General features: G+C 43.4%; 1 protein-coding gene across 1 annotated transcript in view; it reads left to right on the forward strand.

The window, feature by feature from the left end:
- LOC310819586 (protein diaphanous homolog 3-like) overlaps positions 1 to 14,351 on the forward strand; it is a gene marked incomplete at its 5' end in the record, with an annotated part of 212,911 nt that overhangs the window by 65,113 nt on the left and 133,447 nt on the right. Inside the window, 7 exons of the mRNA XM_083690891.1 lie at positions 2,152 to 2,226; positions 2,480 to 2,549; positions 4,113 to 4,249; positions 5,288 to 5,393; positions 10,180 to 10,290; positions 10,862 to 10,988; positions 14,102 to 14,210. Coding sequence (XP_083547017.1) covers positions 2,152 to 2,226; positions 2,480 to 2,549; positions 4,113 to 4,249; positions 5,288 to 5,393; positions 10,180 to 10,290; positions 10,862 to 10,988; positions 14,102 to 14,210 — 735 coding nt within the window. The remainder of the gene's footprint in view (positions 1 to 2,151; positions 2,227 to 2,479; positions 2,550 to 4,112; positions 4,250 to 5,287; positions 5,394 to 10,179; positions 10,291 to 10,861; positions 10,989 to 14,101; positions 14,211 to 14,351) is intronic.

Raw genomic sequence — 14,351 nt, forward strand, 5'->3', positions numbered from 1 at the left:
CCCCGGGACCGCTTCCCTCCACTCCAGGGGGGAGGCTGGTGGACGCAGACATCGAAGTCAGATACCATTCCTCATTCCATTCCACGCATTACAATAAGCCCCCGCCTCAGACTTCTGCCTCCCCCACCCTCCTCTGCTACCCAATCACACCACTAGTTAGACAGCCACTGTACTATGTTCCATGGACCATGTTCTTCATTCACACCGGGAGTTAGGGTTAGGGAGTTAGGGTCAGGGGAGTTAGGGTTAGGGGAGTTAGGGTCAGGGGAGTGTAGGGTCAGGGGAGTTAGGGTCAGGGGAGTGTAGGGTCAGGGGAGTTAGGGTCAGGCTTCTCTGCACTGTAAACAATCATCAATCCCCTCTTCCAACGCTAAATAAATCCATATGTTGCCCCTGGCTCCTGATATTACATTTAATCACTAGTTCTCGGTCCCCGCGGTTCTAACTAAAACACTGTGAAACCAGCTCCACTGCTGTCGTGGTCATGAACACTGATGTGGAGGGCAGTGGGGGGGGGGATCCTCCCAGAAGTTCATATGTAGAGAAGTAGAGAAGGGTCTGGTTGAGCCCTCCTGGGTAAAGGAATATGGCTCTGAAATGTCACCCGCTTCAGAACATAAGTTATTATTCCTATAGGATGTTACTCTGACCAGCATTGACTCTATTGGGTTCTCTGCTTGCATCTAGTCGTAGATTGTGTAGAACGGCCATCTGGCCAACGTACACTGGGTCCTCATGGGGAAGAAAGGTTCTGTCAGTGTTACTATGTCCAAATGGCCTCCTCTACTCTACCTTCCTGGGAATTAACAGTTGTTTTCATCATGGACTCAAAAATAATAGCCATGTCCCCACTGGGATTCGGACTAGCCAGTATCCAGTTTAACATCTCTCAACCCCATGAATCTGAATCATTTCATATCTCTTCAGGAGTTATATTCAGTCCATCCCCATCCCTGTCCTCGGTGTTCGGCCGTCTTCAAGTGTGGTCTCCCCATCTCCTATATAATTGTCCTTGTGTGTTGTGTCTTGACTCCGTGGGTGAAAATTGCTCATCGATGCTTTCAGGTCCCTTCACACCGTCGGGCCAATCTGAGAGAGTGAGGACCACCAACCACTCCACAGGCTCTCCGTGGATAGGATGTGATGGACGTGTCAGCTGAAACGCTGCTATTATATGTCGTTACGTGATGCTCAAGGGCTTGGAGATATGGGTAGTAAAATGGGTTGACTCCTCTTCTGGTTGCTATTTCTCCGATGCTCACCCACCGCAATTTAGGTTGTTGTGTGTGTCGTGATAACACTTGAGACCGGGAACAGGGAACAAATTCACACTGTGCAATCAGACTTATTGATTGACTTATCCAACAGGTTTTGAGGACAGGGAAACATGTGTTTCGGAGAAGTCAAGAGTGACGAATGCGGATCATCAATAGGGTGGAGAGGGTGATATCTCTCACACCGTTGTTGGTTTTAACTGGATATGAATTTGTTATTGAATAGTTAATCGCATTCCTACTGCATATTCTATTAGAGTGAGATGTAAGAGGAGATTGGGTTAGAACGGACTCTGATCGACATCTTTAGTCTATCCCCCTCTCCTCCATTGGTCCAGAGGCGGATCTCCATCGCTGCTCCTCGAAATGTTCTGACTGAATCTTAATCGTGTCTAAACAAACACCGGGTGCTGAAGCTGATTGGCTCTCGTCTGTTTCCCTACAGTATTCCTTGGCTTCTCTCCATCATAAACGGCTAGGGGTAGGCCTGTAGGGAGATGCAGGGGGGTAAAGAGAACATGTCCATCGAGTGACGAGACTTAAGGCTAAGCCTAAAACAACCAAGATAATAGAATCAAATACCTTATACATTAGGGGTGCTGAGAAGGACGGTGGTTTTTAGTCTTTGTCCTTGTCAAATGCTTCAACACATCAGTAATGGTCTTTTTCCAGGTATCCTGCCCTGTGAGACATTGGTGTTGTATTGTATGGTGTTTATGACTTGTATTGAGGTTATGATGGTTGTGTTGTATGGTGGTTATGATGGTTGTGTTTTATGGTGGTTATGACGGTTATATTGTATGGTGGTTATGATGGTTGTATTGTATGGTAGTTATGATGGTTATATTATAATACACTGTTCCTCTTGTCTCCACAGCTGGGTGCAGAGCTTCGGACACGAGGGGCTGGGACTGCTGCTGGACACACTGGAGAGATTGCTGCAGAAGAAACAGTAAGGACACGCACTCTATTACTGAACAACATGGCCTCTGCTCTGTTTTTAGATGTTTCTGTCTGTTCTTAGCTGTGCTGGAAATGTGATTGTAAACAGGAGAGTCCAAGTCAAATTAACCTTTTTAACCTGACACGTTTGATAAAGTTTTAGAAGTTCAACATCATCCCAGTGTGAGTGACTTCTCAGTGTGACGCTGACAGGTCTTCTTATCGCTCATCCTGCTCCCATGTTTTTCCTCTCGTCTCTGCAGCCAAGAGAAGGTCGACAGGAAGAGTCAACACAAAATCATACAATGCTTCAAAGCCTTCATGAACAACAAGGTAATTCCATTGACCCATGAATAGCCATTTCCTCTTCACTTGTATCAGATTGCCACAATACACATATGACCTGTTTTTTCACCGATCCAAACATCCAGCATTAAACGGTCTCTTCAACTAGGCTGCTCAACTAGAATGCCATACTGCACACCCTTTCAGTAGCTCCACATTAGTGTGTGAGTGTGCATGTGCGTGTGTGTTTGTGCTCCCTCTGAACATTGTGTGTGTGTGCGTGTGCATGTGCGCCCTCTGAACACCGAAGGGGGTTCCTGCTCTCTCAACCCAGGAGATGACTAAGGGTCCTCTAATGATCTGGACACCCCTGTCAGAGCTGTGCGTGCGGTTATCTGTGATGTTCCCGTGTGATGGCCCAGAGCCGGAAGAGCAGTCCCTTCAAAACAGAGATGAAGGTCACCTTTAACCCACAAACCATGGGAACACATCACACATTTCCCAAGGATCACCTCAGTCGGCCTCTACGAGGGCAGATCATACAGTAAACTCCCGATGGTGGAAACAGACAGCTTTAAGAAAGTAAATTGAGGGCTAAGTGGAGACTCACAGCTGTCTCTGTCTGCCCTCTATTAGTTGAAGAGGACTGCATTGAATATTCTTACTGACTAACTGAAGCTATCCTGTCATGTCCCAGATTAGGACTTGGCGGCGTCTGGATTTCAGTTGATGATCACTCATTATCATTTATGAGTTTGTTAGCACGACAGCCCTGTTGCGTCTGTCATCTACACTACACTACAGATGTAGCCCAGTCCATCAAGGTAGAGGAGTTGAGTTGTGTGTTGTGTCGAGCTAAAGCCCAGCGGAGAAGAGAGGAGACGGTCTTGTTCCCCCCCCTCCGCCTCCTTTACCCACCAGCCCCTAGGCCGGTCTCGGCCTTCCTCCCAGCCCAGACCTCTCTCTGGGCACCTAGGGAGGCATCCCGCCCACAGAGCCTGGCACACAGGTGTTCCTTGCCAGCTGTCTCAGCCCACACCCACACTCACTCTCACAGACACACACACACACACACGCACAGCGAGCGGACGGCTCACCATTACCACTCGTCCTTGGGCTCCCCAGCCCTCCAAATGTCACCCCTAACTGGGAACCGCAGGGGACACAAACAACAATACATATTCATGCCCCTTTCCCCAAGATATGCTCCTTACCCCCAACCTTTCTACTGTGGACTAGAAGACTGCAGCTTCTTCTTTTACAAGTTTTTCTTTAATGCTATTGCTTTTTGGTTTGCCTTTTCATCGACAGGTTGGGCTGTTATTGTAAGTATGTATTGATGTTGACATGCACAGTGGATGAGCTTATGGCTCGAGGCTATGAAAGCACCGTGCAGAGAGAAAAGAGCATTTCTCCTCTCACCTGAAAACATTTTCTTCAATCAGTCTTGTAATTACATCTAGATGAACAAGTCTGATTTGTCCTTAAGGCTCTGTGTTGAAATGTCTTCAATCAAACTTCATGTGCCAATATCAGTGGATGGCTGTCGTGCCATGGTCGGTCCATATGTGTGCATTTCGTAATTCATGTTGTTGTCTCTGTGTATTCCAGTATGGACTCGAGCGAATCCTGGGGGAGGAGAAGAGCCTGGCTCTGCTGGCCAGAGCCATCGACCCCACCCAGCCCGCCATGATGACCGATGTGGTCAAGCTGCTTTCCGCCATCTGCATCGTGGGCGAGGAGAACACGTATGTGTCTGCTTCACCTTGCCCTCACTTGTCCTCATCCTAAAAATCCATCATCGTAGGGGCTAGTGAGTAGGGGCTTGGGGTTTCCTGTCACCTCAGCTTACTCCACTCTAGCCTACAGTAGACAGGGTTCTCCCCAAAGAACGTTAGAGGGCGTTGCGCCACCTTGTCGACTTGGCTCCGCCACAATGTAAATATTCCAGAGCAAATTAAACTGATATTAAGCAATGATGGACCAACAATCTTTGATCGCCAATGACATCGTTGTTAAAAGCGGAAGTGAAAGCGGTATGTTCCGCAGTTAATTGTTCCTCAGTTTATTAAGTGTTTTAGCTGCTTTTTTTTTTTTTTTTGCACATTTTGATATAAATAAATGTGAGTTGGTTTTGACAATGCAAACCAGTGCCACCTTGTTCAAAGATCCTGGGGAGAGCCCTGGCAGAGTACATGCTCTACCAGGAGAGAGGAGGGCTAAATAGAAACAAAATAAAGCACAGCAGCAGTTACTCCACAGACATTGATTGCCTTAACTAAAGTCCTACAGCATGAAAGTTAAACTGGGAAGAGGCTGAGTGCAATTGCTTATTGATCTAATCTGCCTCTGTGTGTTTGGTGGGAGTCTTCTGCGTTGAGACTGGATCCCTCCTGAGTTGTTAGGATTCAATGCACCACACATCATCATAGCTGCTTTGTTGAACTGTCCTCCCACATAACGACATCTCTCCATATAAATGCAACATCAGCTCACGTTAATCAAGTCACTCAGAAAAAGTGTAATTCACTTTCCAACAAGAGAAATACCACTAACACATCAGCTACAGTAAAGTCATACACATGCGGCACAGAAAGCCTAGCAATGTTCAATAATTCCATCACGGAAGCCCGCCTGGCCAACAATAAAAGAAAGTTGGCAGAAAGAGAGAGACAGAGCGAGAAAATGGAGAGAAAGAAAAGGAGAGGAGACAAATCCCCAAGATAAATGTGTTGCATTTATTCCTTTGCCATTTATGCACTGATGCGTTTCATTTTTCCATTTAGTTTAGAGAAGGTCCTTGAAGCCATCACCACTGCGGGAGAGCGTAGGGCCATCGAGAGGTTCAGCCCCATCGTGGAAGGACTCCAAGATCGCTCCGTCCAATTACAAGTAAGTGCACGGGGTCCTTGTATCTCGCCGCCCTTGCCGATTTGTTGTTTTCAAAGCCTAAAAATAAATGAGGAGAAAAATGGGAGGAAAAATGATTGCCTCTCAGGTGGTAGAACAGAGCGTTTTTTTATGTGCAAAGAAATATTCATTCTCACGTTCATGTATTGTAGTGTTCAGCATCCTCTTGCTTAACTTTAAACCTCTTTGCTGAAGAATAAATGTGTCCAAAATGAATCTTTGCTTGATAATTATTATTTTTTTATATTCTCTAAGTTAATAAAATTTCCCCTCAGGGGGCAGCGAATGTGTATCCGTGTTCATATTAGCTTAAACAAGTATGTACATGAATGAGCATATTTTATTTATCATAAATTAAGTCGATTTTTTGCTCAGATTTGATTCCACTTAGTGAATTATAGCAGTGATGGCATAGACTTGTGTTTTGTAAATGGCTGACGCTTATTAACTTCATTGTTGTTTATTGCTTATTAAGTTCCATTGTTTTTCTCCTCAAGCTATGACATTTTATCCTCCCACACTCCTCTCTCTCTCTCACACACACGTCAACACTCCATAAAACTACACTTTCTGTTAATCTTTCATCTCAACAAATAAACAAATAATCCCTGAATGAATTAACAAGTGAACCAGATACTGTACACATTAAAGATCCACAAGGGCCCAAAACCACACTGTGCAACTCTACAGGAAGTCCTGTAAATGTATTTTATTGACTACTTAAGAAAAAAAAAAAAAAAGTGAGAAAGAAAAACACACATCTGACATAATTCTCCCACGTAAGTTTTAAACCCGCAAATTAGCGCATTAGCTTCTGCTCTGACCTGCAGCTTCCCTAGCGTGACTCCTCGAGGTGACAGACTGACAGCTCTGCACAGCTGTGGCATTCCAGAGGTGAAAAGTACCTGGTGTAGCAAGTTGCACCGTGATTATGTCACTACAGATACAGCTGGGGGCTTCAGGCCAACAGACTTGCAACGACAACTGATAAAAACATAGTGCATTCGGAAAGTATTCAGACATTAACTTTTTCCACATTATGTTATGTTACAGCCTTATTCTAAAAAGGATACAATTATTTTTTTTTCCTCATCGATCTACACACAATACCCAATAATGACAAAGCCAAAAAAGGTTTTTAGAAATTGTTGTTAATCTATTAAAAATAAAAAATATATATATCACATTTACATGTGTCTTCAGACCCTTTACTCAGTACTTGGTAGCGATGACAGCCTTGAGTCTTGTTGGGTATGACACTACAAGCTTGGCACACCAGTATTTTGGGAGTTTCTCCCATTCTTCTCTGCAGATCCTCTCAAACTCTGTCAGACTGGATGGGGAGCATCGCTGCACAGCTATTTTCAGGTCTCTCCAGAGATGTTTGATCGGGTTCAAGTCCGGGCTCTGGTTGGGCCACTCAAGGACAGAGGTGGGACCTTATATAGACAGGTGGGTTCCGTTCCAAATCATGTCCAATCAATTGAATTTACCACAGGTGGACTCCAATCAAGTCGTAGACATCTCAACATCTCAAGGATTATCAATGGAAACAGGATGCACCTGAGCTCAATTTCGAGTGTCATAGCAAAGGGTCTGAATACTCATGTAAAGGTGATATTTCAGTTTTTAATTTTTTAATAAATTAGCAAACATTTCTAAACCTGTTTTCGCTTTGTCATTATGGGGTATTGTGTGTAGATTGATGAGGAAAAAATAATTTAATCCAATTAGGCTGTAACATAACAAAATGTGGAAAAAGTTAATGGGTCTGAATAATTTCCGAATGCACTGTGCATTAATGTCTGTAAAATAGGGACAAACATAAATTAATGTCTCTAAATATGGAACATAATTTAAAGGTTGAGTACTGTATGTAACATTCAACCTTTCTAAATGCTTCCTAATGGTGTAATGACTATGATTAATCAGTAGCAATCAGGGAATGAGATCCCTTGAAATAAATAATAAATAAACACTGTTTTCGTCCGGAATAAGTGCTTTCTAAGTGTCCTATCCTGTTTGCATATAAACATGTTGTTAGTGTCAGGGTTGTCCTAGGATTTGTTCAACGATTTTCGCCTTTCTGTCTCTGGTGGCTGCCTCTTTGAACTGTGTGCGATTGCAGAAACACAACAGATAATGTCCAACACTGGAAGTCCATTTCAGGGGGGCTGAATTTCGCCGTGGTGGCCAGAGGTGACAGATTCCCAACAAACTGATGCCCTGCTCCTTTAATGTCTGTAAATAAGGAAAAACATAATTTCATGTATGTAATATATGCCATTTAGCTGATGCTTGCAGTGAGTGCATACATTTTTCAGTATAGATAGTCCCAGCAGGAATCAAACCCCCAACCTTAGTGTTGTTTGAGCCATGCTCTACCAACTGAGCCACAGAGGACCACAAACATAGTTTAAAGCCTTTAAATAGGGAAGATACATAATCTAATGTTTGTAAATAAGGAAAACATAATTTTGTGTCTGTAAATAAGGAAACCGTCATTTCATTATGAGTCCTGTAAATCGTAGATATTATTGAGGAATGGCATCAAGGAGTCACCAAGGGCTAGCTTGCTGCTATCGACTGCCTATAATAGTAGCTATGTTTATAGATGTTCGGGGGGGAGGAGGAAGAAGACATCCCTCTCTGAAATACACTAGGCATTTGTATCCATTAAAGTTGAGCTGCAGGTTTAGAGACCTTTAGTTTTGTTTTATTGATACATATGGATGGTTATTATTTCCAGTCTGCTAATAGACAGCCCTGATCCCTTTTAACCCTATGCATTATTAACACTATGCTCTGCTATTATTATCTGTGTGTGTGTGTGTGTGTGTGTGTGTGTTCCCCCACTAGGCCCTTGCTCATATTTCCTTTCTCCTAAGGCTGGAGACGCTTGGCTCATGTTAAAATGTGTTTAGGTCATGGCGGTAAATAGACCCACTAGGGACCACAGGCCTCAAGCACTTTGGAGTGGCCCCTGAGAGGTCTGTGTGTGTGTGTGCGTGTGTGTGTTTAACGCTGTTGAACATTCACTACTTTAGGCAGCTCAGATAGGGCTGGAGGCCGCGAGACAGCATTGATCTGAAGGAGTTTTTTAAAGGGGGCCCAGAGACATGTTTTTATTCATGTTTTCAGGTGTGTGTGTGTGTGTGTACTGTATACAGATGGGTGTGGAAGCATATGTTTTTGTCGGTCTTCTAGTCTACCATGCACACAAGTGGCTGCTTTGGTATTCTAATAAACACAAACTGATCATAGACACATAATGGAAGTGGAAAACATTATTCACAGTTCCTTTAGTATGACCATCACCTCCAATGATTGGAGTTGGCACGGAGATATCAAGATGTTTTTGTTAAAAGATATACAGTGCAGTAGCTTATAGTATAACACAAGTGTTTTTAGTCTAAGTGTTCGGGGTCGAAGAAGACAAGAAACAGGACCATTTTAAACGTCTAGGGCCAGTTTCCTGGACAGAGATTAAGGTGATACTATGGGGTAATGTGTCTAATGTCAGCCTACGGTTCTAAACGCAGTGCTACTGAGCAGACACGGGTCCCCGTCGTATGCCCGCAAAATGAAAGTGAAACTTAACTGTACTGCTGCTGATTAACTGGGGATTCTGTGGCTGAATGGGGTAGGACAGTGATTCAATTCATAGATTATATTTGTACCAACTATACATTGACCATCCGGACCCAAAAAGAGAGGTTTAAAAAAAAAAAAAAACATAATAATAATATATGCCATTTAGCTGGCGCTTTTATCCAAAGTGACTTACATTGCAGTGAGTGCATACATTTCAGTATATATGGTCCCAGCAGGAATCAAACCCACAACCTAAGCATGCTCTACCAACTGAGCCACAGAGGACCACATAAATAGTCGCGATATACCGTAGCTTCTCTTTAAGTGTAGTCCTGGACTAAATGACACCTTCAATGGGAAATCTCCACCGGGGATGAGAAATAATCCTACAACCACTCTCTCATTATGACTCCATGACAAAGTGCCCCCTCTGTGTATTGTTATGTACTGCAGCCTTATGTCTCTCCATCTTTCCCTGATAGGATGGACATATTCATATCCGTAGCTCAATATACGATGTGGCACTTCAGATAATTGCCAATCTATAGCTGCTATGCAACGATAACTAAAGGTGCGTTACTCATCAGAATTGGAAATGAACCTGCGACGAGACAGCTCCACGCATCACCATGTCCTTATTTCGCACATGAATGGATTGCTCGCGGATCAATAATTGATTTGTCTGTGTGTTTGCTTGACTAGTTATAGAATAGATCAGCTTCGAGGCCGGTTCCACACGAGAACTCCTCCTCACCACAATAACCACACTCTCGTAGGGAAAGTAGAGAACATGTTCCACTAGACCGCTCTTGCCCTGGAATTGACTGCAGCCAGTTGGGTAGGCACTGGTCTGCTGTTTATAGCATTAATATTAAAGATAACTCTGAGGTAGTGACAGTAAAAATAGACATACATTAGTGATGGTCTCCCGCTCTGCCTCCTCATTTAGAATGTAGGCCCCCGTGTTGTTCACTAACCAACTCCCGGGTACACACAAGCAGGCACCGACTCACATGTGCATACGCTCACACTCTCACACATGCTTGCTCACACACACACACACACACACACACACACACACACACACTTCCCAGAGTCCTCGCTCTCTGTCTGTCTCTCTCCCCCTCCCTCCCTCCTCCTCCCTCCCTCCTGACTGAATGTTATCTGTTTGTAGGTGGCCTGCATGCAGCTCATCAATGCCCTCGTAACATCACCTGATGAGTTGGACTTAAGGCTGCACCTCAGGAATGAGTTTATGCGCTGCGGCCTGAAAGAGATATTGCCGGTAAGCACCCCGTAGACTCGCTGTGTATTAATATTTAAATGAGTTGTCCACTTGAGTGAAATATTGTAGAACGCTCCAGCCAAATAATTGATGACGCCCAGAGGAGAGGTCTCACGTCTGAGTCAGTGCCAGCGCCTGGGAACCAATCAGATCCAGCGATGCTGCAACGTGTGGTGTTGTCCCTGCTTGGCGCATTTACCTTCCGTCAACTGCCAGTATTACACACACACACAGGCCCAACCCTGAACTCAACTATGTCTAGTCTAGTCCCTCAGTCTGGCAGGGTGTAGGGGGGGGTGTTAACACTGAGCTCTTATTTATTCTTTAGTCCACAGGCCGGCATCCAGGCCTTGATATCAGACAGAATAAGAAATGATTTGCTGCTCTGGAGAGAGATATATGTTATAATGGAGCAGGAGGATCTAATCAAACTTTCCAATGCTATCCTCCTCTTCTCTTTTTCCTCCCGTCCCTCCCCCCCTCTCACTCACTTCCTCTTCCCCACAATTTCTCTATCTCTTCCCCTCCATCACTCTCTCCCCCTCCCCCTCCTCTCCTCCCTCTCTCGCAGCGCCTGAATGCTATCAGGAACGAGGCTCTAGACATCCAGCTCAAGGTGTTTGAGGAGCATAAAGAAGAGGACATGATGGAGTTCTCTCATAGGCTGGAGGACATCAAATGTGAACTGGAATATCCTTGTGAACATCCACACGCACATTGCACACGCCATCCAGACTCATCCTGTGTCTGATATGTCGTTCAAGCTTGACCCCCTCTTATAAAATAAGGTTATACAGTAGGTAGTGATGTGCTGAGCAAATCAAATCAAATCAGACTTTATTTATATAGAGCCTTTTGTGCAAAATTGCAATACAAGGTGCTTAACAATATAATGAAAATACAACAATACAGTGAAAATAAACGGTAATATAAGGAAATTATAGTATAGGAAATATGAGACATGGTGGAACAGAGACCAGTGCAGCACAGTAGAAGAGGGTAGATTAAAATAAAATGGATTAAGAGAATGCTAAGATAAAAAGGTATGTAAAAGGTGTTTACAGATTGTGACGCCCTCAGCTCCTCTGGCAGGCTTTTCCAGAGGCGAGGACCAGAGACATTAAATGCCGCCTCCCCGTCGTTCTTTGTCCTCACCCAGGGAACAACTAAAAGGCCAGTGCCAGAGGACCTGAGAGATCTTGAGGGAGCATATATTAAAAGCATGTCTGACAAGTATTCAGGCGCTAGTCCATTGAGTGGTTTGAACACCAATAAAATATCTTATAATCTGTCCTAAAACTGACAGGCAACCAATGAAGGGACTTTAGGACAGGTGAGATGTGTGCTCTCCTTCTGCTCTTGGTTAGTACATGTGCTGCTGCATTCTGAATGATCTGTAGCTTATTTATCGCTTTCTTAGCTAGACCAGAAAGGAGAGCATTGCCGTCATCAAGCCTGCTAGTGATAAAAGCATGCATAAGTCTCAGTATCTGTCTGGGAGAGAAACGGTTGCACTTGAGCAATATTTCTAAGGTGATAAAAGGCGGTTTTAGTGAGATTACTGATGTGAGATTCAAAATTCAAATCAGGGTCTAGAAGCACGCCAAGATTTTTTGCTAGGGGTTTGGCGTTTTGTGCCTGGGATTTTAAGTTAGTGCACAGTATCTCTCTCTGGACCTTTGCTCCGATAATTAAAACCTCTGTCTTATGTTTGTATAATTGCAAGAAATTATGTGACATCCACAAGTTGATATGATCAATGTATTGAACCAGTTTATCAATAGGGCTGATGTCATTGGGTGATAAAGAGGTGTACAGTTGTGTATCATCGGCATAGCTATGAAAATGAATTCAGTGTTCTCTGATATTTCCCAGTGGCAGCGTATCGAGACTGAAGAACACAGGTCCCAGAATGGAGCCTTGAGGAACCCCACATGTTATGCTCGTGTTAGCCGAGGAGTGGTCACCAATGGAGACAAGATAGTCTCTACCGGACAGATAAGTCCTAAACCAATCTAAAACTGAGCCATAGAGGCCAACACAATTATGTAGTCTGTTAATCAGGATGTCATGATCGGCTGTTTCAAAAACAGCGCTTCAGTCTAAAAGTACTAATATTGAGAGTTTCTTGTCATCCATGTTGATTCTCAGGTCATTTACAACTTAATTTAATTGAATTACTTAATTTAACTAGTGCTGTCTCAGTGCTGTGTTGAGGACGAAAGCCAGATTGAATATACAGCTGAAATTGAGGTAATCATTTAGCTGTTTGTTTACTAAAAAAAGAAAGGTTTGAAATTAGCCTGGAATTGTTCAGCACTGAAGGATGCAGGTTACCTTTCTTTAGGAGAGGTTTCACAATAGCAGTTCTCAGTGCCAGTGGGAAAATGCCAGTGCCAGTGGGTCAGCAAGGAGTGATTTACAATCCCTTTATCCTCAAGACAATTAAACACTGTCTTAATGGTTTTAATTGCATTACTTTGTTCCTGAGCATTTCTTTATCAACAGCAGTAAAATCATTCAGAGCAGACTTAGGCAGAGGGAAAGTGTCCAAAGACTGGGGCTCACACACATTCAGTATAACATGGTTTAGATCCAGCCTGATTTTTGCTATCTTGTCTCATTTTGGTGATGAAAGAGTGACTTTTTGGAGCTGGATTTATGAGGCTGTCAATGGTTGAGAAAAGCATTCTGGGATTATTATGATTTTTAGAAATCAGCTTTGAGAAATGAGCTTGTCTTGCATTTCTAATTGCTTTATTGAAGATAGTGAGGTGTTCTTTAAAAATGTCATTGTGGACTTGCAGCTTAGTTTTTCTCCATTGACGCTCAGCTTTTCAAAATGTTTTCTTTAAGTTAATAATATCCCCAGTTCTTCATGGTGGTTTCGGTTTAGATTTAATCTTCTTATGTTTGGCTGGTGCTATAGCGTCAATGGTAGTCTTCAGCTTATTATTAAAATTGTTGACTAAATCATCACAAGAGGAAGGAAGGATCTGTAAGATAATGTTTCCTAACAACCTGCTCAGTCACAAAGCTAGATGATAAGAATGCAGAGAAAAAAAATATACAGTTGTGGTCTGAGATTGAGGAAGCATCAATCCTTAGACCATGAGTGATAATTAGATCCTACGTTTGACCGCGGTTGTGAGTCGGACCATTAACATGTCGAATAAAATCCAGAGAGCTCAACAAATTTAGGAACTCAGCGGCTTTAGAGTCGGCCGCATTATCCACATGTAGATTAAAGTCACCTATGACCATAATGTTTTCATAATTGCTACTGACAATAAACAACATTTTGGTGAAGTCATCTAAAAAGATAGGACGCTGTTTGGGGGGTCTATATATTGTTATAACAAGCACAGGGGGTTGGGATTTTAACAGTATAGCATGAAAATCACCAATAGGGATATTTCTACAGTTTAGGGCGTTAGCAAATATAGAGGCAATCCCACAGCCTTTTTTACCATGCCTTGCAGAATGTTCAAACCTATAGCATGGAGGGGACGTCTCAATAAGAACAGCAGGTCTGTCACTATTTAACCAGGTTTCTGGTAAAAACATGCAGTCAATTTTATATTCAGATATGAGTTTGTTAATAACAAAAGTCTTATTACTTAGTGATCGAACATTAAGAAGTATACATTCTAAAATTATACATTCTAAAAGTATACATTCTAAAATTCCGTTCCATGCATTACAATGAGCCCGTCCTCTGATTTTCGATCTCAACCAGCCTCAACTGTGTGCCTCTGTTCCTCTAGTGTACAGCGAGTGTTGTGTTCCTTAACGCTCCGTACTGATGTAGGGGATGTGTTCAGTGTGCTCCAGAGTCTGGTGAAGGACAGCTCTGGCGAAGTCTATTTCCTCTCCATACTTCAGCACCTGATGCTCATACGCAACGACTACTTTGTACGGTGAGTCCCCCCCCCCCCCCCCGAGTAAACGCACGCGCACACACACACACACACACACACACACCATTCACAGTGCTCTCTATGGATGTTAGTGTCACTCTGCTTCTACTCCCTCTCTTCCTCCCTCGTTTTATCATCCTC

This window comes from Argentina silus (genome assembly GCF_951799395.1).
Source record: "Argentina silus genome assembly, chromosome: 19".
NCBI lineage: Eukaryota > Metazoa > Chordata > Actinopteri > Argentiniformes > Argentinidae > Argentina > Argentina silus.